Source organism: Terrapene carolina, unplaced genomic scaffold (genome assembly GCF_002925995.2).
Source record: "Terrapene carolina triunguis isolate 2854851 unplaced genomic scaffold, T_m_triunguis-2.0 Scaffold210, whole genome shotgun sequence".
Taxonomy (NCBI): Eukaryota; Metazoa; Chordata; order Testudines; family Emydidae; genus Terrapene; species Terrapene triunguis.
In genome coordinates this window covers 39,102,162-39,126,137 of record NW_020664561.1, presented here as the reverse complement: position 1 = coordinate 39,126,137, position 23,976 = coordinate 39,102,162, and the positions used below count along the sequence as shown (strand labels likewise).

Genomic DNA, 23,976 nt, shown 5'->3' with positions numbered 1-23,976 from the left:
TCTAGAAGAATAGCCCCCAGTACAATGAGGATCTGAGCTTGACTGTGTCCTAATTATATTATTAGTGTAAATAGTAATTAAGCTAAATCCTAACAGAGACTTTAAACAAAATAGCAAGAGCGTGTCTGTTTTATTACTTAAAAAAGAAAGCATTTGTACAGATTCTATACAAAGAAAATTAGCCTGTGCCCTAGCTTTGAAACTACAGTATGATGCTATCAGGCCACACCTGCTCCTTATTCAAATCCCTCCTAAAATCTCTGTCTAGTGCCCATAGTTCATGCTCAGGTTACTACTACGTATAAATATACTGTCACTAAATATAAAAATAATATTCTCTGGCTTTCCTAGTGTGTCCGATCTTCTCTGCCAGTCTTCTCAATGGAAGATCTTTAGTGTAGGGACTGTCTATCTGTGTCTTGTACAGGGCCAAGCACATAACTAGATGCTGTGGCCTTCATGTCCATTCAGCCGATCTGACCTCCATTTCTCTAATAGCTCACTCCAAAAGCAGAAGTCTCATTCAGTCCTGCCTGGGGCAGAAGAGCAAGATAAAGTTCTTCCATCATGCTTCACTGTTCAACACATGTTCTGTGTAGGCCTAATCTGGTCTGGGAGTTGCAGATACCGAGCACCATTGAATTATCACCCAATGACTCAGTTGCCTCTTGCTCTGGTAACAAGTGTTAAGACAATACCAGGAAGATTATGACAAAACAAATTCTGCTTCTTTTCAAATCTGTATAGGCTACTGCAGTAAAATACTAATATAATGTGAAACTGTCTGATGCAGCATTTATTTAATATCTAAATAAATATGCCATCAAAGCTGCTTTGAATCAGGGCCCATTAGTGTGTGTAGTATATACTTGTTCTGCTAAGCTATTTTATCTCTTTGTGTGTGCCTATGTAGAGAGTGTGCAGTTCACACCATCCCCCTGCCCCTACAGCAGCCAGAACCTTTCACCATAGCCATACATTAGGGTTCCTGCATAAAGGTATGTTGAAACTTCAGCCTAGCTGGACAGCATATATAAAATTTGCTTTAAGACTCAGTAATAAACTCACTTGCTCCCACTGCTGCTGGAAAATGACTGTTCAACTCCTTTTATACTCAAATTGTTGGTGTGGTGGGAAGCAAGAAGAGAGACATTTTACTCCACTTCAGTTAGGACCTCCAAGTATCTCAAATGGTTGGGGATAGACCTAAGCATCACTGAACTTTAGGAGTTTCAATGCACCAAGAAGCACTTAGAATAGTTTTTTCCCCTCTCTTTTCCCTCAGACAGTAGATCAGTCTGATGAAGGACATTGGCTAGTAGGCCTCACTTACTCCCAGGGACATATTTCAAAATCAATAATTGATATACTTGATCTATATTTAAATTGAGGTGCCTAGCACCATAGTTCCTAATGCAAGCATAGTTTTACTAAGCCTCCACCCCTTTCTGGAACTGTCCTCTTAATAACTAATTAGCCAAACCTGTTCTGTCCATTCTCTAGCACACTATTCTTACACTTGATTCTCATCACTTGCCAATATCAAATTAATGCCCTAATGACAATATACATAGACTACAGAACTCTAATTAATGTAAAAGTGCATTTGGTAGGGAAGACAGCCTACTGATCAATAATGCAGTAAGGCAATATGCTGCACTCTGTCTTTTGTCTTCTAGTCACAGCTTTTCTCTTCGAAGGAAAAATCTGTTGGTGCTTCTAATAACCAGTCAATAAATGATCTTTTTCAATATGCTGGAATACACCATAGGCATTTTAAGGCTTTCTATGATTTGAGGAGCAGTAGGTCAGCTACAAGAGATGCTGAGCTTCCATGAGTTAAGTCCCTGTTGTGGTTGACAGAGAGGTGGTTTTATTTTTAGCCTCTGAATTCTCTTCTACAGACATGCCTCCCCTTTTATAGGAGGAAAGAAATATCCTTTATTCTCAGGCAGCTAAATAGCTTCCATAACAAGGTAAATCTCTTCACAGTGGTCTAACTTTTCCCACACAACTTCCAAACAGTGCAAATACAGCCACCAGTTTTAAGTTCCTACTTGTTGTACACACTTGAAACTATGTAGGGGTGACAATTTAAGCATTCGACCTGGCTTGTATTCAGTGTTGTCAATTTCCCCCTTTCCACCAGTCCTGTGTTGTCACGTGTATTGCAGGCACAAGAAGCTGGGTATAGTCATGGCTTGCCTCAACCAAAATGTTAAAGTTTGGACTTGATTTTCTGCTTCATTTGGGCCTATTTTGTACCATTCCAGTGGTGTAAGGCAGCCTTAAATCCCGCTTAGCTGGCTGCAGGACTATGAGGGAAATCCTTGGGTATTGAGCTGCCTTGAGTCTTGGATTATTTCAGGCCAGTGAAATGGACCCTTTGGCATCATAGGAGCAGCTATCGATTACAGCAGCCTTTCAGATGCTTTAATTTATGCTTGGGACTGGCCTAAAACCAGATTGGCCCCACCCTCAAGGAAGTGCCACGGTGACAAAGCTACTTCTGTCCTGCTCATTCCCAACTCCCTAGACCTACACTAAGCTTGCTTTTCCTGAACAGAAGAGTCATAAATAGGCCATCTGCAGGGAGAACAGAGACTTCTCAGTAGTCACACAATCTGTGGTTTTTGGCCCAGCTTATACATCCTACTGATGGTATAGCACTAGGCTACTAAACTGTGTATATATAGTTTAATTATGTACTTATCTGAATGACAAGGCAGTAAGGACACTTGCTCAAGTGCACTGGGATGAATGACTCTTGTGGCTTGTCACAATTCTAATATGTTTACTAAATATAGTGTTTCTTTAAAACTGCAAACAAGAGAGGATGTGAAGCAGAGTTTGTTATGGTTATCTAGAGAAACTCTAACTACTGTAGCTGGTGCTTAGATCCTACAATAGGAGCCTTGGAAATGCTTTCCAATAGTAGTACACTTCTTCCAAGACCTGGAAGTCTCCAACTCCTTCAGATGTTGGATTAAAGCATATCTTTTAGAAATGTATGTAAGATTTTCTTAAAGACTGCATGCAATGGTGAATCCACCACCTTCTCTGGAAAATGGTTTCAATATTTAATTACCCTCCCTCACTGCCAGGAAACAACAACTTCAAGGTTGAATTCGTCTAACTTCAACTTCCAGCCACTGGATCTTCTTATGCCTTTATCAAGAAGACTGAAGAGCGCTCCCCCACCCCACCATCTCCTCTTTTCAATGTGTATGTACTTGCATGCAGCGATTCACCTTTCAAACGTCTTTAAAGCTGAATAGATTGTGCTCCTTAAGCCTTATGTCATCAAGCTTGTTTTCCAGTCCCTGAATCACTTTTGTGGCCCTCTGAACTCTCCAGTATTTCCACATACTTCTTGAAGTGTGGATACCAGAGCTGGCACAGTAGTCTTATCAATGCTGTATATAGAAGCAAGGTCACTCCCTACTACTATTTGATATTCCCTTGTCTATGTAGCCAAGGATTACACAACCCCTTTTTACCACAGAATTGCACTGAAAGCTCACACGAACAGTTAACCTGTGAAGAGCCTTATGTCCTTCAGAGACACTGCTTTTCAAGACAGTCTCCACATAGAAGTATAGCCTGCATTCTTTGTTGTGAGATACGACTTTGCATTTGGCTATTAAAATGCATCTTCTTGAATTGTGACCACTTAACCAGGCACTCCAGATCACTGTAATTATAGGCTACCCCACCAATATTTGGCATCTGCAAACTTGCACAGCAAAAATTGTATATCATTTAAATAGTAACTTTTCAACAGAGTAGTGTTTGGACCAAGAACTGACTACTAGGGTGCCCTGCTGGAAACAACCCAATTCATCTGTCACCCCACTAACAATTACAGGTGGAGATCTGCTAGTGAGTCAGCTTTTAGTCCATCTAATGCAAGTTTGTTTGTTTTTAATCAGTGTCATGTGGTACTAGATTAAATGCTTGGAAAAGATCAACCAGAACTATAACCTTGTCAATCAAATCTGTCTTTTACAAGACCTACCTTCCATGAAACCATATTCATGGATTATAAGACAGACTGATGGTCATGGAAGTTGCAGAAATCATGGAATCAGCGACTTCAGCCTGTGGTGCTGAGAAGCTGCAGGGTCCCCTGCCAACTGTGGAGGCTGGGAGCTGTGGGGTACCCTGCTGCCTCTGGCAGCCCCCAGAGCTCCTGACTGAAGTGGGCAGCAGGGGATGCTTGAGCTCCAACACTGAACCTGCAGCTGCCCCAGTGGCAGGGCTCAGGCTTCTGGGACTTTTACTAAAATGCTAAAAATACCTGTGACAAAATCTTAGCCTTAATTATAAGGCTAGAAGGGATCACTGTGATCATCTAGTCTGAACACCTCTGAGGATTTGTATAATTTTAGCCTTTAATTTTTTGAGTCCTGAATTAACCATTCCATTACTTAACCAATCCATAGGTCCCCCAGTCATCCCTTTTACCTTTTTTCAAATATTTGAACTATGTTAGTAGTACTCCAAGACTTTAGAATTTACGTTTTTCACGACTTAAAAATAAACGTCAGTGGTTCAGAGTGCTCCACAGCTAGTTCCTTTAAGACTGTTGGATGCAAGTTATCCAGGCCTGTTGATTTGACAATGCTTCATTTTAGCAGATTCTGCCTCACTTTCTCTTGCTACAGATAAACTTTCTATTCCACCCACCATCGTCCTACAAGATTGCACAATTTCTCCCTTTGATTTCCAGGCAGGTGCAGTGTTCTCTCCTTTACTCTGAGCTATCCACTGAGATACAAAGTTGTATTTAAAAAGAACTAGGAAGTTTTTTTTTTTTTTTTTAAATTATGTTGAGTGGTAGTTAAGGTTGTATGAGGACATACCTCATCCATTCAAAAACCTTAAAAATATGTAAATAAGTTAAGGAGAGAGACTTATTCATTAATTTATATTGAAGCTGAAGTTTAGTTTCATAAGTTATCCTTATTTTAATGTATGTATTCACTCAACTAGCAAAACTGACAATTCACACTGGGTCTCAGTCTTAGTATACTGTCTGTACAGGGTATTTATGTTCTCTGCTCACAGTAATGAGTTGATTAAAAAGGGAAAATTTTATAAATTCAATAAATAAAAGCATATCCAAGAGTTTTGTGAAAGTAATTTATTGCCCTCTAAACACTTTATATTCTAATAACTCAGATCTACTGTAGCAAAGTAAAACACTTGGTGTAAAGTACACCTGACATCAGACTTACACATGCCTTACAGGTTTTCTATGTAGTCTTCACTAAAGTGCACCTACTTCATGTTTTACAATCACTCCAGATCATGAGTTCTTCCTCCAGCATAACAATTTCCAAAACTTTTAGAACCAGGCATTTGTTATAAACTGTAAATAACATGTCTATAAAAAGGACAGCTGAGAAATACAAAATGCGAGAGAGGACTAGCAGACATCTTTTTGGAGGCAGAGTACATCTCACATTTGATTATGACTTCCTGTACACAGAAAAGTAACATACAAAAAGCATAGTAATCATCTCAATTATTTGGAACTGCCAACTAGTTTTAAAAGTTTGTAAAAACTGGTCCAATTACAACACACTCAGGGATTTGCATAATTAACTGAGTTATCATTAATGAAATGCATTGTTACAAACACAAAGAGCTGATATGTACTAGCACAAACCATTTGTTCAGCTTGCCAAGTTGTCAGATGTATGCTGTGCTGAACCTTCACCTTCTAATTAAGACATTTACTACCATACAATATCTTTTTAAAAAATAATGTAGAAGCTGGAATGATTTGCTGGGTGTAGCACAGTTTCTCAGAAGATAACCAGGATCAAATGTGAGGAAAGGACAGAAAGCAGCAAGATTTATATGCGTTCTAGTTTTTCACTTAGGAATTCTTCTACGCTATCTGTATTCCATTTGAGGATGCTCAGTTCTTCAGCAATGTTCCCGCTGTCATCCAGCAGTTTTAGTACAGGATCAGAACCACGCACATACTGCACAAAGAGAAGGTTAGTTATCTTCTGTCTGGAAATCACATTTCCCCCCCTCCCACCTCACAAATCAGCTTTAAATTAAATACCTCAATTGCTGAAATACCAATTTCAAATTGAATTTTTATATGCAGGTATAAAAATGAATTTAAATTAAACCAAAAACACCCCTCTGACATTTAATACTATAAAGCATTAAAGTGCAAAGTTTTTGTCTAATTTGGGCTATGCAATTTGTATGGGGAAATTAAATCTAAGCATAGTTTTTTTGGGGGGGTGGGGAGGTTTATGCTAATTTGAAAGTCCAATCTTTATTTTAGGAAAATAGTCATTCCTGCTAGGCCTTAGCTAAGGTTGTAAATGTTTTAATTAAGTTTAAAAAACCTTGAAACTTTTTATCAGCATTTGCTCCAACACTGAAAACAGTGCCTAGCATCCATCTTGAACTGGATTTATTCTTAAACCAGTAAGGAAAAAGTAACCGCAACAAAACTGAGTGAGCAATAGTCTCAGTCCACATTTTTAAAAATATTTTTTCCCTAGTTCTCATTTTTCCAAGTGTGAGATACCACAAGTTAACTGAAGTGATGTGTATAGGGCAGACATTTGATACTCAGCCCCAGAATATATCACCTAATTGATTGCATAATATTTACAGAAGGCCCCAAATATTTGCTTTGCTTCTTCAGAGCTTTTATAAAAAAAATTTAAGTTAGTGCTTCTGCAAAGAGCCTAGTTGCCAGTCATGGAAACTAGAGTCCTCCAACCCTAGAAGTAAAGGCAGAGAGCATAAAAGCTTTCCCATACTGCCTGTCAACAGAAGTCAAACCCGTAGGTGAGGGACCATCACAAAAAGTTAAGTTTTGATGCTCTTTCAGTCCTTGTCCTTTTTCCTGTGACTGCCAACAAAAGGTGCCAGTTACTAAAAGCTATTGAACTAGGCAACAGTAGTAATATGGTAACTTCTTCATCCTACTACTTACCAAGGCAGGATTTCAAACTGTTAAGGTTCAACAACTACTGTATTACACAACACAGCATGGGAGAGGGAAGGAGGGTACACATTGGATAGCTCAGGGAACTGGTATTCTCCTTTAGTCATTAAAAAATTGTAACAACTTCGTTTGCCACCTGTAGTAACTAGGCAACTATCTGAATTGCTCCTTCTCCATATATCCACTTGTGTTCTCATAATGTAACTGGCATATTTTTCTAGTTACTCCTGGTCACCTCTTCTAATCAGAGTTCAATGCTGTACTATAGATTTCTGCTATTAACACATGCCTTGAGGCTATAATGCATCCTTTCCTAATATGACCTGCTGCTAAAATATTTTCACACTTTTGAAGACTCAGCAAATAAAGGGAAAAGGGAAGCCCAAATTACAACTTCTGTTTCAATGGGTTAGGTTCTTTAAATGCAATTAATAAGTTTCTAGAACAATTGCATTGGGAATCTTTTACTCTGAGCTAACCTAGTCAACTTGTTTTAGTTTGCCATTACAAGTCCCTACAATTAATCTAATGGCATCACTAATCAGTTTCCCAAATACCAGACTCAAGGGTGCTAAAGGGTTAAACTGGTAATGTTTCATATCAGTTCTAGCTGAGAATGCTTTGAAGTTAAATTGTATTACAAATGCAACTAAAATAAATTAAAAGGTAGAGCCAAAGAGAAATTGAGGCAAAGGAAAAAGATGCTCTTGAGAGAGATTTTGGAGAGAACGTACACAGAATGCATGAGACAGAGATACAGAAAGTCTTTTCCACGTGAAGTCTGCTTAAGAGAACACTATTCTCTGACAATAGAGGTGTTCAGACTATGAAGTGACATATGATGCTGTTTCTTGGTGAATGGAAGGAGGAAAATAAATGTGCGAATTTTGTGTGGCAAGTTGAAATAAGTACATGTAGCATTTTAAAGACAACTGAAAATTTGAACTGGATCTTGAAATGAACAGACCAACAGAATTGTTGGAGTACAGAACAATGGGACTGTGCTGCTCTACCCAGATTAGATGTGACAGGCAGCAGCATTCTGTACAAGAGGGAGTTCTTCAACATCCAGCTTTCCAGACCATGAAGAAAGATTGGTGCCAGAGTCAAGGTGAGAAGAAGAATGGAAATGATTAGAGGGTCAACTGCAGTGAGGACAGAGTAAAAGACTCAGCAGGGAGAGAAAGTTAGAGAATATGGAGGAAGGACAGACTTGAGGTAAGGGGGGGGGGGGAGAAGGTGAATGAGAACAGGAGGAGTGAACCATGGAAGGATGGAGTAAGAGGAAAGAATGGGAACAAAGATTTATGTGGAAAGGAAGTGGGAGGATGACTGGATGGATGGGAATGGTAGGTGATTTGGGGGTTGAGGAAGAATAAGAGGAGAGGAACACAGGAATCTTAATACAGAAAATGAGAACTGGAACTATAACAGGAAGCTCAGAATTCCAAGACTTCACATCCAGCAAGTCAGCATAGTTGAAGTACATAAACCATGTGCTATTACATACATCAGGTTATTTCTGTAAAATAATATTTAGTAACCAATAGCACTACCGAAGCAATCATATCTTAGCAATGGATACAATTATACAAGGTTTTCACCCAATCTATTTATAGGTGGGCCAGAGCTCCTGCCATTAAGATTTACATCAACACTCCATGTATGAACCCTTTGTATGTGATACAGGTTTATTTGATAAGCAAGTACTAAACACTGTGTGAAAGGACAGGTTTCAAATAGGTTTAATTCCTCTTAAGCCAGAATTTAAATTGGGTTTTTAAAAAATGCTACTCACCTTGATTTGCAGTCCCCTGAATAGTTTAGGTTTGTCACTCCTGACAAAAGCTGAAGTTTGGAGGAAAGAACAAAGAAAACCATTATTCTATAAAGAACACAAACTAGGTAATTTTCTCCTATGTGGTCTCACATTTACATTAAATAAATGCATATTTGGAGATTTAATTTTTCCAGATATACTTTTAGATTATGAATACATGCTTCAGCCTCCAAACTATGCTGCTACAAGCATTAAAATCCTCATCCATAAGCAATAACAGTTGAGAAATGTATTGTACTTGGAAAAAGACACTTTTACTTTGGGGGGGGAAAAAGACGAGATGTATTCAAACACTTGGAAGCACATCTAATGCCAGTCGTGGTTTCCATGTATGAAGGAGAATCTTAAGAGATTTATATTTTATTGTTGAGGGCAGTCTAGGGCTAGTACAAGGTGCTAATGTGCAAGAACATTAGTTTGAAACCTAGTTGACAATGCATTCAGTTTTGTGAGTGGAGGAGGAAGGGATGTCTCTAGTCATCTCTCTCTCATACACACACACAATCAGGGAAACCCTAAACTTCTACAGAAAAGGCAGAAATCCTTCTGTTCAAGCTGACTTTTGAGGCAGCAGGTTTGAGAATTTCCCAGGACTCCCAAATCAGTCAAATTCAGATCCTCCCCTTTTTATTCCATCCTTTAGAAACCATCTGGCCCATTTTCTTCCAAGATGTCAGGGGTCTCTTCAGACCAATGGATCCTGCCAGTCCAAGAATGCAGCCATGAGTGAGACCATCTACAGCTGGCCTTTCCCTTTATGGGAATGCCTCTCACAAGAAGCTATTAAGAGATTCTAGCTCCACTGCAGTTGACAGTTATAGGAGAGGTGCCAGAGCTCTACAAGTTTTAACCCCAGCATCTCTTGACATCTTCTGAAAGCAACATCATGAAAACTCCCAATTTACATACAGGAAAAAGGAGGAGGATCTTTCAATGTTGGTGTAAGATAATTTAAAAATTTAAAAATTGCTAATGCATTTAAATTGACCTAAATACAATTCCTATCTCTGTGTTACAAGACAGGATTTCCTGCTGGGAAGTGTAGTATTTGTGATGCAATAGCTTTCATTGAGACAACAGCACTGTTTCACAATGGAAATAGCAAAAAAGCAACATTTCTAAAACACTCAGATAATAACTACAGTGGTATATATTCACTACAGCTTTCCTTTGAGAGGTTAAGCTTCATTAAAGTAGTAGCATGATGATTTGTGCAACTTCAAACTATATAAAAGAATAATTCATTTAGAGTATCCTAATGTATACGAGGACTCCATACACCCTAAAATAGACCTACCAGACTGGCAACTGTTACCCGGGATTCTTTCAATCTAAAACCTCGTTAACTTTTACTCTATGCGAGGTGGTGTCAGGAAATAAATCAGGGGAGACACGGCTGTCCGACTGATAGATGGCTGGCACAAACAGGACAACACAAGAGTGCTTTCACTTAAAGCTAAACTTTAGTCTCAAGCACTTACACACTTCTGCAACAGGTTAGTAAAACACCCCCAACCCTCGATAATTACCAAAGCTGAGTGCGTCTCTTGAGTGGCACAGTGGCAGCCCATCTGCCAGTGGGGAACACAAGATGCATCCCGAGGGAGAGTCCAGTCCTGAAGAGCACCCCACCCCCAACTCTTCCCCCTTATTTTATAAATTAGTAACACAATGACATGTCACTTAAATAAAACTCATTAAGCTAGCAGTTTCAATGGTCAAGCAAGAGGTTCCTTCTGATTACTGATTAACCAGGTGTGGGTTTTTCCAGAGTTTGCAGCCTTGAGGCCCCAATAGACATTCCTGGGGCACATCCTTCTCTTCTAAAATGCATGTATCAACAACTTCTACACAATTCTTATCAGGAAGGACAGGAGGTCAAGCTGCCCTTTCTGTGGCACCCAAAACTCCCTCCCCTCCTGCCTTGGTCAAGCTGAGCTTCTACATGGCCACTTCATGGCCTGCTGACTTGGCTGCTTTTAGCAATAAGCCATAGTGGTTTCAGGCACTTTACTGGTTTGCCAAAATCTCCCCGTACAGCAACAACTGTACTGTATATATTGTAGTAAATATAGGGGATAGAAATTTTCAAACAAATGAGTGCAAACACACAACACTTGACTGACGCCAATGTAAGCTGAAATCAGTGATACTACTTAATGTGGGGGGAGCAAAATAAACATTCAGCTGAACAACATTACTAGAAACAAGAACTTAATTTTCTAGTCAGCAAGGTCACAAAAGAGAGAAATCCGTACAGAAGCAGGGGGATCTACTAAGACTAACAAACTACTCAAGATTTTATTCAACTGTCATCACATAAGGAACATTTAAGCCTTTAGTTTTCAAAGGGAACATTCAAGAAGTGAGATATTGCACAGAAGAGTAAAAATAAAACTTCATCCTATTAAGTTTAGACATTCGTGTCTTATTTATAAAGTAAGATACAATGAATTGTTGAGTAAATGACAAAAAAGGGTTGGCTAATAATATGTATAAATCATTCTGAATAGTAAAGTTCGCAGAATTAATTTCCTCCAGCAAGGACACTCCTGTAAATTTATAATTTGGGGGGGGGGGAAGGGAGACACATAACATGGTCCTGCTTCAAAACCTCCATAATGACTAATGGAGAGACTAAATTACAAAAGATGAAGTGCACATCTACACTTTAACAGGCTCAGTCATTTTCCTTGTGGGGCCTCAACTCTGGATGGCATATTGAGGACTATAAGTTTCTATGAAAAACAAGTACTTCAGAATAACAATTTGATAGATTACAAAGAACTAAAGTTTTCAAAAACCGATTCAAGATATCTGGAATGAGGAATGTGATTGTTCACAAAAAAGATGCAGGTTGTGCATTTGTAGTTTCCCACTCAGCATGACTAATAATTCTGCTACATTTCTGATTTGAAGAGCACTGGTTTTGACCATTCCTACTGCAGATGTTTATTTTATCTGAATAATATTCTGGCTAAGGAAGACTGTGATAAAGGGCATTAGTATTTGGGGGGAGTTTTTTAAAAAAAGGCCACATTGAAAATGGAAGGGATTTTAGTAAATACCTGCAAGATGTAAGTCTTAATGGGATTTTATTAAAAACAAGACATTTCCAATATTTGAGAACTGGGTTAAGATTTCTGTGTAACAGATTTGCTGGGAGTGTACCAATTGCCTGATTAAAACCAGTCTCATAAGGTGGTGAGCTGGCTGTTCTCTTGCTTATCAACTGAATGCATTGGGAAAGCAGCAACATTCAATGAATGTCTTTATTATAACAATGGAAAGAATGTTAATACATTAAATATCACAATTTTATCTCCATTAACAAAACAGGGCTACCACTGAAGTTCCACCTGAAGGTAAACAGAGTACTCAGTGATTGGTTAATTTAAAAGTTTGTGTTCAGATGTAATAATAATCAGACTGGTCAGTCAAATGGGAATACATTTTCTGGCTTTCTATTATGAATTAATACATTTACATGATCATACAGAAAATGTTTAATATTTAGAGTAGAAATTTTGTCTAATCTCACTTAGTACAAATTGAGTACAATGTGCTTGTATCCATAACAGAACAATTTGAGGAACGTTCACCAGCATTTTTGCTAGTATCACTGTACAGATATTTGCAGAAAAATATTGTCTCTGTATACCCAAAGCTGTTTATATGACAGATAATGGGTGACTCTGGCAATATGTACAAAGACACTTTTATTTAATGTTTCTGGAAGGTTTTTTTTTTTTAAATATAGTGTTGTATAATCAGTAAGCAACCAGTTTTCCAAACCGAAGAACTTGCTGGGACTAAAGATTTTTCATTGTCTCTCATACTCTTAGGTGCTTAATATCCACTGACTACATTTTGAGCTTATTCTAGCTAGACAGATTTTAAAACATTTCTTGAATACTGACCTTTTCCTAAGTTAAAAACAGCAATTGAAATTAACTACTGTAATAATAAGAGTTCCATTTGATGTATCAGTACCAGATAATCTATTATTCTTTTCTACCAGTGGTTAAAGAATGGTTCCTCTCCTTATTGTATAACTTTGTCATACGATGATTCACTTTATTTCACAAACAAGAACTTTAAAACTAGAACTCTGTACGGTGAAGATCATCTCTGGACAAAGAAAAACAAGACAGAGGTACTGCGCCATCAGATTTAATTGTAAGCCAAGTGATAAAAATTTAAATCCATGTTTTATAAGTACTTAAAAATAAAGAACTTGAGGTCATCTACAGAATTAACACAGTAATCTATGTAATTCCAATACATTCACCATCCAGCAATTAGTGCTGCCATCTTGTGTATACTCTGCAAGAAAAATAAATCCTAGAGGGAGCCATCAGACAGGAATCAAACTGAAGTGAATGTTTGTAATGAGAGCATTGGCAATGACAGGTTACACAGTTCAATATAACCTAAAAATACCAGCACTCCTGAAGCTTCAGAAGCAGCAGCATGACCTTCAGTCAACCTCACTTCTGTAACAAACAGTCAAGTGACAACTGGAAATATATAGAGCCCTTAGATAAGTTTAAGGTTCCGAAAAAGTTAAAATTTAAGGTGGACTCTCTCAAGATAAAAATGATCATTTCTACTTCCTGCCAAAACAAATGGGCAAGTATACTAAAAACTCAAGGTATCAATACTTGAGGATAAATTCAAATTAAATAAAATCAGTATTACATTGTGCTTCTAAATATTTTAGAGTATGTGGGAACAAGAACGCTGGTTGTATCAAAATTGGTTTGAAGACACCAGTTATCAGGATACATTTAGATCTGCTAACTATATGAAAGTTCATGACCAAGAGAAAATTATGTACCTGTAAAGGTTTGTCGGTCTTTCCTCTATTACCATTGTACAAAAGAAGGGTTGCCAGTCAAATGAGAGTATGTATTGGTAGGCTCTCAAGCTTCAGTCATGGCATGTCTACACTGAAGTTACTAGTGTGACTGCAGATTACACAGACATACCTGAGCTAGCTTTAATTTAGCTAGCTTGTGTACCCGGAGCACTGAAGCTACCACAGTGTGCGCTCCAGCGTGGGCTGTACAAACCAACCTGGAACACCGGGTGATTACTTGCATAACTAGCTCATGCTGAAGCATGCGTTGCCATGGCTTCACTGCTCTAGTACTGGAGCTAGCTAGATTAAAGCTGACTCTGGTATGTCTACATGAAGCAGCAATCACACCATGTGATTGCAATGTAGACAATACCTTCAATCATTTTAAAAAGCAAGCTAAGTTTAGTAGAATTAAGGAAACTTATGAACTTGTTTAGAAAAAACAAGGATTAAGAGAAAGGACTCTTGATTACGAATGTGAGCCAGCTTCCAGGATATTAGATTCTAGAGGTCCTGAATGAGAAACTGATTTTAATTAGTTCCCTTTCAGGATAATTATCCCCAGCCCCTCTATGGAGTCTTCCTATATGTTCACCATTATTTCCCAAAATGGGTATAAATTGTAGGGGACTAAGGGAACAGGATGTTGAAGTTGGTTTTAACTGAAGATGAAGTCTCAGGAGGACCCTGGGCTTTTCATGAGAGGGTGGAGTGAGGAAGAAGAGTGTTTGGAAGAGTACGTACACTGCTATTTTAAGATAGTTTGATAGAAGTCATTTTATATCTGTGCAACCTTAATTTGGCCCCCTTGTGCATATGCGCTTTGATGGATCGTGCTCAGTTAATAAGCAGCTGGACTTGATGATAACTTCAAGATTCCTTCTAGCCCTTCATTTCTAAGATTTTCTTTTATTCTCATTGTTTAGTGTCTCTCTCCATGCCTTATTTATTGCACACTATTCAAACCCTGCTCTGAAGACACAATGATTTCATCAGGGGCTTTTCTATGGTGCTCATCGCTTAGACTCAGACTTTAAGGTCAGAAGGGACCATTATGTCTAGTCTGACCTCCTGTAACAAACCCCTAACTTATGTCTGAGTTATTGAAGTCCTCAAATTGTGGTTTAAAGACCTCAAGGTGCAGAGAATCCTCCAGCAAGTGACCTGTGCCCCACGCTGCAGAGGAAGGTGAAAAACCTCCAGGGCCTCTGCCAATCTGCCCTGGAGGAAAATTCCTTCCTGACCCCAAATATGGCGATCAGTTAAACCCTGAACATGTGGGCAAGACTCACCAGCCAGCACCCAGGAAAGAATTCTCTGTAGTGACTCAGGTCCCACCCCATCTAACATCCCATCATTGGGCAGATTTACCTGCTAATAATTAAAGATCAATTAATTGCCAAAATTAGGCTATCCTATCATACCATCCCCTCCATAAACTTATCAAGCTTAGTCTTGAAGCCAGATATGTCTTTTGCCCCCACTACTCCCCTTGGAAGGCTGTTCCAGAACTTCACTCCTCTAATGGTTAGAAACCTGTGTCTAATTTCAAGTCTAAACTTCCTAATGTCCAGTTTATATCCATTTGTTCTTGTGTCCACATTGGTACTAAGCTTAAATAATTCTTCTCCCTCCCTGATATTTATCCCTTCACTTAGTTTGTGAAGCACTCATACTATATTTATCTTCGACATCCGTGTTAAATGGGGATGTGTGGAGACTGGAGTTATCTGTATTTAATAATCCTATGCATTTCATGTCATTATTCAGGCATGATTGTATCAAGGGAGGTTGCATGGGGAAACAATGAGCGCTCTACTAATTGGGAAATGTGCACCAACCAGGCTAGAAGGTTAATTTTTCCCTGGTCCAAGGCTAGCATCAAAGGGGCACTAAGCTAGTAAAAACCCAGCCTAGTGAGGAAACAGGGTGAACAGGCAGCAGCAGCTAGACAGGAGTCTGACTGAGAAAACACCAGAGTCTCCCCCAGGCCAGGAGCAAAGGGTCTGGGCTTAGTGGAACTTACTTTCCCAAATCTTGCAAGGAAAGAATGGAGTTAAGACTCAGGCAGACAGGCTTTTTGTTTGTATATATTTGCTTTGCTTGATTAAATAGTGCTTTGTTTTGAAGAAACTAGGACTTTTAATCAGCCACAGGTCACAGGCTCCTGGAGAAAGAGGGCATGCAGGTGCCAAATACAGTCAGGCCTGTCTATTTATTTATAACAGTTTGAGTCTCTGGGATGCACACATTTACAGTCTCAAACTGGTAGGATCACATGGTTCTGTCCAGAGATGAGTTAAAGTAGTGAAACGTATCACTAGGGAGGTGTACCTGAAGGACTAAAAACAGTCTAAACTGCAGCTCACCTGTAATAGGACAAGGGGAATGATTCTCATTTTACTGATGGGGAGGAGCTGAAGCAGAACAACAAAGTGTCCAATTATGGTTACCCATTTTAGATACCAAGAACCTGATTTTTCAGAATACTTAGCCTTACAGAGCACTTTATATGTTCAAAGAACAGCTCCTATTAACATCAGTTGCATCTTAAATGATCAGCACTTTTGCAAATCAGACCCTAGGGTCTTGCGTCAGACACCAAGAAAATGAGGAAAACAATTAATTACACCTCTACCCCGATATAACACGAATTCGGATATAATGCGGTAAAGCAGCGCTCCGCGGGAGGGGGGGCTGCACGCTCTGGCGGATCAAAGCAAGTTCAATATAACGCAGTTTCATCTATAACACGGTAAGATTTTTTTGGCTCCCGAGGACAGCGTTATATCGGGGTAGAGGTGTACCATCTGTGAAAAGTCTAGATTAAGTGATATAGGAACTCTACAGCAGAAGCAGAGAGAGAATCCAGTTGTCCATGGCAGCATTCAACTGCCTTAACCATGAGATCTTCCTTTCTCTTGCTGCAGTCCCCTTTTCTGAGTCACTACACACTTTTCTACCATTGCAAATAAGGCAGGAGTTCTACAGCCTCTTTCACCACACAACCCTGATTCATCCCCTGAGATGGGCCATCTTGTGCACTGAATCAGGCAGGGCTCCTGTGGAAAATATTAGGATGTGATCATGTAATTAGATTATCATAATGCATGTATATAAGGGACTGAGTTAATGTTGCTCAGGCATTAATACAACCTTAGTTCTAGTATTTCCTAGCCTGAGTGCTTGACTTGGCAACCTTGATGTTCTTTTAATGTAGTTTGTGTATAATTTCCTAGCTTTTTAAGAAAGTCAACTGCAAACACAATTCCAGCATGTGGCATTGTATTGACACCCACATGGAACCTTTTAGATCCACCTCAAACATTTGGCACTGCAGCTAAGCGAGTAACTGATAGCAACATCCTACATGTGGATGGGGATGAGATACCCACTTTGACAGTGGTTTCACAGATATTTGCTGTGAGCAATAGAGCAGAGCAATAGTTCCATTCTAGGCTTTTGGAGCAGGAGTGTGTTCTAGTGGTGAGACAGTCTTCAGCCACATCCCCTCCAATCTGTCCCAGCCTCCCAGCCCAGCTGGTACCTCCCCTCCCACCCGATCTGCCTCTCCATCCCATCTCCACAGGCTCCCAGCCCCCTCCTCTAGCTCCTTATGCAATCGGTCTCCTCTTACATTCCCTCCCTCATTCCTTGCCCAGCCAGTCCCCATCTCCCAACAATCTACCTCCTGTCAGGCTTTTGTTCAAGCTTTTATTTAAGTCAGGCAGCTTCCTCCTCCACATTGACTGTGCTCTTTAAACCCCTTTTTAGTACCTCTCAAGTGCTCTGTTTCCAGTGCCCCGGCGTTCCAGCTGGGAGCAGCAGCTATAGGGCAAGTCCCAGTGAGCTTCTGCAACCCGGGGGCTGGAGGCACACCGAGTTACTCTGTGGGGTTTGTGCATGTACAGTCTGGTCAGCACTAGGACCTGTGAGAGGCTGGAGCATGCACTGTTGGTGTGTAGGGATGGTACAAGTACAGTCCAGTCACATGTAGGAACTGCAAGAGTGAGGATCAGAATCTGCAGAGATTTTGTGTTACTAATGCCGAAGCATGTCCTGTGCATGTCCAAACGGCAATTTCTCAAAGGCTTATAGCTTGGCCAAATTTGGCCAGACTTTCTCTGGGATAGCAAAAAGCATATCCCTTACACAAAGGCTGCACCTCTGCAAGTTTCAAGTTCCTCTCCAAAGTAGGTGGTGCTAGAGCATTTCAAAGAAAACGCTGCCAGAATTTTAACATGGGTAAAATTTATTTTTGCCAGGTCTCATTCTCTAAAATGGCTGACTTGTTTTGGCTGTTATATACCATTTCTTGGCATGAAAAATTTCACTCCAGGTTTGACACCGTTATATAACATCTTCACATAATAAACAGCAAATGAAATATAGGACATACTTAACGGACAATGCTATCAACCCTGCCTATAATAGATTGTTTTCGGAAGACTGATTAGAAAGGATAGGTCGGTCCATCAGGATAAAAGTCCATAGCAGAAAGACTAAAGTTTAGGATAAGTACTTCTAAAATACATCTAAATAAAACAAAATAAATTAAGAACTTACTAAACAGATGAAATGGTTGCAGCCATTTAAATCCTCTCCCCCTTTACAAACATATTTCCATATTGAAGTTCTTTATAGATTTAACCCTGAAACTCTCACACTGACACGGTTTCCCTTTTACACTACTGTATTCCAGTCATGCTAGTCAGCTTATTCATGGAGAGAGCAGGCAGTTACATCAGGATTTGGGCTAAGAATAGTCCATAAAATGGCCAGCAAGCTTCATGTAATACAGAAAATTACTGTGCTTTAGTTCCAGTAGTCTAGACTCTATAGGACTCAATTTTTATCACTTTCCTGTTAAATTTATAACTTGCTTTAATAAAGAAAATACTATTTAAATAGTGTCATAGCTGAATGATCAAATCTTCTGTCAATGTATATATATAAAAAAAGATTTAGTGATACCTTTACTTACCCTGAACTTGAGGGAACCTTCCCAATTTTCATCCACACACTTCAAGGATAGCACCTGCATAGAGCTGCAATAGAAGAATATTTTCTATTTATTAAGTTCAGCCTACTAGTTTACTTATTTTTGCATCTACTTAATTATTTTTGGGAAAATTCAGTGTTACATGGATAATTTAAATGATACTTTTTAAGCACAAGTCATCTTACTAGTAACCCATTTTTAATGACTTAACTGATTATTAAAACTGTTTCATTTTGCAGAAAGATCACTCCTTTGTTCTTTTTAACCCATTCCGTTCATCATACTTGTTTAAAATGGGATAGAGTAATTCCAGTTGCAATACTGTAGCAACACATTAAAGCAATGGCTATATCCATATGGATATTATCTAGAACAGTGGTTCTCAACCTTTCTAGACTACTGTACCCCTTTCAGGAGTGATTTGTCTTGCATACCCCCCAAATTTCACTTCACTTTAAAAACTACTTGCTTACAAAATCAGACAAATACAAAAAAGTGTCACAGGGCACAGTTAATAAAAAATTGCTAACTTATTTTTACCATAATTATAAAATCAATTGGAATATAAATATTGTACTTACATTTCAGTGTATAGTATATAGAGCAGTATAAACAGGTCATTGTCTGTATGAAATTTTAGTTTGTACTGACTTTGCTAGTGCTTTTTCTGTAGCCTGTTGAAAACTAGACAAATATTTAGATGAGCTGACGTACCCCTTGGAAATACCTCTGCATACCCCCAGGGGTACACATACCTCTGGTTGAGAACCACTGAATATGAATGGGGGAGGGGAAAGGAAATACAACAAAAGAAAATTCCTCCACAGCAAGATTAATTTTTAATTTTAGAATGGGAACAGAAATCTACTTTTCAGATATTCTATTAAAATGGTATTAGAATATTTTAACAACAATAGATAACTAAGGGGTCACAGCCACTGCATGAAGACTGGCTAAATGCTAAGCTTCACTATGTCAAAAAGGCAGAAGCTATAACTCAAATTAGGAACAATCCTGACTCATTCAAACATGTCTGTACTTAGTTACTGAAATGCAGGAATGTTTTGCTGTGCATTTTACTTAGGGCTTGTCTTAATGTATAGCAGCGTGCCACTGTAGCACTTTAGTGAAGACGCTACTATGATAACGGGAGAGCTTCTTCCATCAGCTACCACCTCTTGGGCAGCTGGATTAACTATGTTCTGTCAATGGGAGAAACGGTCTGCACTGGGATTTTTCACGCTCCTGAGTGACACAGTTATACTAAATTAGTCTGTAATATAGACGTGGCCTGAGTATCCATAAAGCTAGCAAACACAGAAGAAAGTTTTCAATGCTATAAATCAATCAATTATTCTGAAGACTTCAGTAAAACATTTTCTAGATTTAGAAATAGTCATCTATCTCTTAGGCCATTGGAATCTTCCCTGCAACTCAGGGCTTGTCTACACTACCACTTAAGTCGATGTAACTTATGTTGCTCAGGGGTCTGAAAAAAACCCAACCCCATAGCGAGGTAAGTTACATCAACTTAAAGTAATGTTTACACTGCACTGTGTCAGCCGGAGACGCTTTCCCGCCAACATAGCTTCCATCTCTCATTGAGATTGAGTAATTATGTTGATGGGAAAGTGCTCCACCCATGTAGCGTAGTAGTGAAGACAAGCCCTCAGCAGGTTTAAAAATTTAAAATTTGAAACCAAGTACATTTTTACTTTGAAAAATAACTATGTAAAAACAGTATCAAACATCTTTTCTCTCTGAAAAAAATAAGCATTTACTGCTTTCTACTGTTTTCACAACACTGCTAAGATACAATGAAGTACAGATTCTGTTCATCTTGAATATAAACAAGTCTGTTGCTAATATACATTTCTAGAGCTCTTTGGGCTCAGTCAAGCTGGCTGCCTTCCATCTTTAAATCTCATGCATCATAACTAAAGGTTCTGCAGGCCAAATGATGCTCCTCAGTGATAACTGTGAAACACAACTGCTTTTCAGTTCAAGTTCAAATATATTACACCTTGGCTAACCTACTGAAGGCTGGCAGTTGTAAACAGAGAATGTTATTTTCTAAGTAAAAAATGTGAGACAATGAAGGACTCATACAATCCAGTTTTCACAGCAGAATTGCATAAGGTTTGATGTAAAGTGCACAGGTTATATGAATTGCTTACATTTGTTGGCTTGATTCTGAGCTTGTAGTTTAACTTAATTTTTCTTCATTTAAATAGTCATCACTGTAGATATTCAGTTTTAATTTTACTACTTCTGCTGAATTAACAGTGACTGGCCACAAAGTAAATTTGTGTATAGTGTTATAGATGTCTCAAAATAATGAACAGTAACTATTTATGCTTCATTACCTACAATAAGCATTACAGGGTTGACTTAAGGATGGATTTTCAGCTTAGCATCTGAACCTCTTTCTTGAATACAGAAGAAAGATTTTTTTCATAATTTTGTAGATTATCAATCTCAAAGTGTGCTACTACTGGCATTCATAGGGACTGAGAGATTTTGCATGATCTGCATTAATCAGCAGTCGTCATTTCCACAGGAAACTGAACCAAAAATGTTAAAATAAAGCTACATTATCTGCTCAGTGCTGCATCCTGGAAGTTTGCTTTGATAGAAGCACTTTTGACCATATTTAAATTTTAAGTTGAATCTGGAAATGAAGTTCTTAAAATTAAAATTAGCATTTTGACTCCTGCTAAAGCCCTCTACATTTCTGTAGAACAGCATTTGAGATTAGCAGTGCTGGGTGCCTTCTAACTTCAGTTTTAAATCATGTAGTGTCACTGATTTAAGTAAAAATAACTTCATTGATTAAACATTGTATAAATACAGTTTATACAATTAGAAAAATGAAGTTCACAAAACTTAAATCTTGGTGTTCCATATTCCCAAAAAATGTCATTCCAAATCAAACACTGCCCATGCAAGCCCAGTAGTATCTGAATCAAGCTGTTCTTTTTACCTGGTACATCAACAGTAATTCTGGATTTAGACTTCAGATAGCATGTATATTGATGCATGAGGCAAAATAGATTGTAAAGTGCTTTGCCATCCTTATCCTGGCTCTAAGGGCTTGTCTACACTGGCAATTAACAGCACTGCAACTTTCTCGCTCAGGGGTGTGAAAAAACACCCCTCCGAGCGTAGCAAGTTACAGTGCTGTAAAGCGTCAGTGTAAACAGCGCTCCCAGCACTGGGAGCTACGCTCCTTGTGGAGCTGGGGCTTTTTCTCTCTCCCAGCGCTGCACCGCGACCATACAAAGCACGTTAAAGCGCTTTGCGTTGCCAGTGCAGACTAGCCCTAAATTTGACAGCAATAAACTTCTTTTTCCTGTGCAACAGGTTTAGAGTGATGGGATTATGAAACAGCTATGGGAAGTAACAAGGTGCCTCTTTCTAATCACTTTCTGACCATATCCACATTTTTACATTTGCACATAGCAAAGTAAAGTATCATCAGTGACTACTTCTATCAACTTCTAGATCGGATTGTTACAAATAAGAATATAATTAACTCCTTCCTTGTGAAAAAAGGAATTAGTTGTAATCACGTGTGTAACCCACATAATGTGTAAACTAGCTTTAAAAAGTTAACCACTCCCCTTAATTTACATAGCGAGTACTAAATTTTTCATGTATATATTTTTGAGGTTAAATCTGCCATAATTGAAGTCCAACTGTGCTACAGAAAAGTTGATTCATGCTGAAACAAAACTGCTCTGTGCCATTTTTCACAAGATGGTTAGACAAAATCAATCAACTTCATTTACAACTCAGGACAGAAGTTCCTTTTGTGAGATATATAGATCCTTTGCATCATTTACAAGCACACAATGCTGTACTTGTTAACATCTATTGCTGCTGCCATCACATCATAACCAGAATAGAGTAATGAAATCCACAACACTTGTTTGTGAACAAATTCCCTATGTTCAAGTATTATTTAGAAAGAACATAAGGGAATGATACATCACTCTATATTATAGAAGTAGTACACACATCTAATTTGACTCAGTTGTTCATTACACAATGAATATTTTTTTAAAATGAGTTGGCTCATTTTAAAAAATGCTTACTTGCTTTTAGTCTTTATGAAAGTCATTTTAATGTCACAGAATGAAATAAAGGACTTCCTACAACCAACTATAGTGTCCATTTTAAAATTTGAAATAAATTGCTGTTATGTATACTCACAAGCAGAAGTTAAACTATTTAAACATTCTCAATATCTCTTCCCCCACTAAGGGTTATCATGACATTAAAATCTGAAGTTCTTTCTGTTTTACAGGGCATCAACTTCAGTTAAGATTTCACTCAAAAGCTTTTTTTTTTAAGCACTTAAATGCTAATGTAGAAATCATGGCCCTTTAAATTTAGAGAGGCAGAATATGGTCATTAATGGAAGTAAAAATGGTTATTCAGAAAAGAAGCAGTGCACATTATCTATAGAATGCCACTCACAGGAAGATATCAAAGTGTTTTACACTGGTACAAATCATCCACCACTGAAATGCAAAGAAGCCAACACGATAAGAGTTTTTCTGGAGGTGAACTGGAGAGTAATGAAGTTCCCAGTCACTTGTAAATAGTTTTGGTGGACATAATCCAAATAGCCAGTTTCCAGTTTGAGTAAGGGCATTGTGACGTTGTGCAGTCTATATGGTTTTATAAAAATATAAGTGAATGTAAGGTAATTGGGATATGCTTCATGCAAAAGGTCTCTTGTAAGGTATCATTACAAAGCTCATAATCTACTGAGTGTGATCATCCTATTTGTAGAAATGTACCACTCTTGTATCTAAAACTAGAAATATAAAACATAACTCTGAGGGCCTATTGTAATTATGTAAAGTGTGGGCCATTAATGATGGTTTGGAATCTTGATGACTCCCATTAACAAGGACCATTGTCTGCAGATGACTGTGTTTACCTGTGAGTCTTCATTACTCACTTGCCAGCACACACATATACAGGAAGTCTTGCAGTGACATGTGATCATGTCACCTGAACTGGAATCCATCTTTAACCTGGTGCTTTTCCAGTGAGGGGGGGTGAAAACCCAGAGGGACAAAGAGTTCCCGCCTTAAGCAAAAGATATATAAAGGGGTGGAAGAGAACAGAGAGGGAGAGGAGCCATCACGGAGAAGCCCCTAGCTAACACCTAAGCTGGAACAAGAGCTGTACCAGGGGAAAGAATTGTGCCCAGGCCTGGAAGGTGTCCAGTCTGAGAAAAACTTACTGAAGCATCTCTGAGGGTGAGA

At 38.6% G+C, this 23,976-nt stretch overlaps 1 protein-coding gene across 1 annotated transcript in view; it reads right to left on the bottom strand.

Moving 5' to 3' along the window:
* Positions 1-5,131: 5,131 nt before the first annotated feature.
* LOC112109882 (selenoprotein F) overlaps positions 5,132-23,976 on the bottom strand; it is a 40,135-nt gene continuing 21,290 nt past the window's right edge. The window contains exons 3-5 of the mRNA XM_024204603.2: positions 18,677-18,740; positions 8,787-8,836; positions 5,132-5,996 (exon numbers count right to left, since the gene is read on the bottom strand). Coding sequence (XP_024060371.1) covers positions 5,865-5,996; positions 8,787-8,836; positions 18,677-18,740 — 246 coding nt within the window. The 3' untranslated portion in view covers positions 5,132-5,864. The remainder of the gene's footprint in view (positions 5,997-8,786; positions 8,837-18,676; positions 18,741-23,976) is intronic.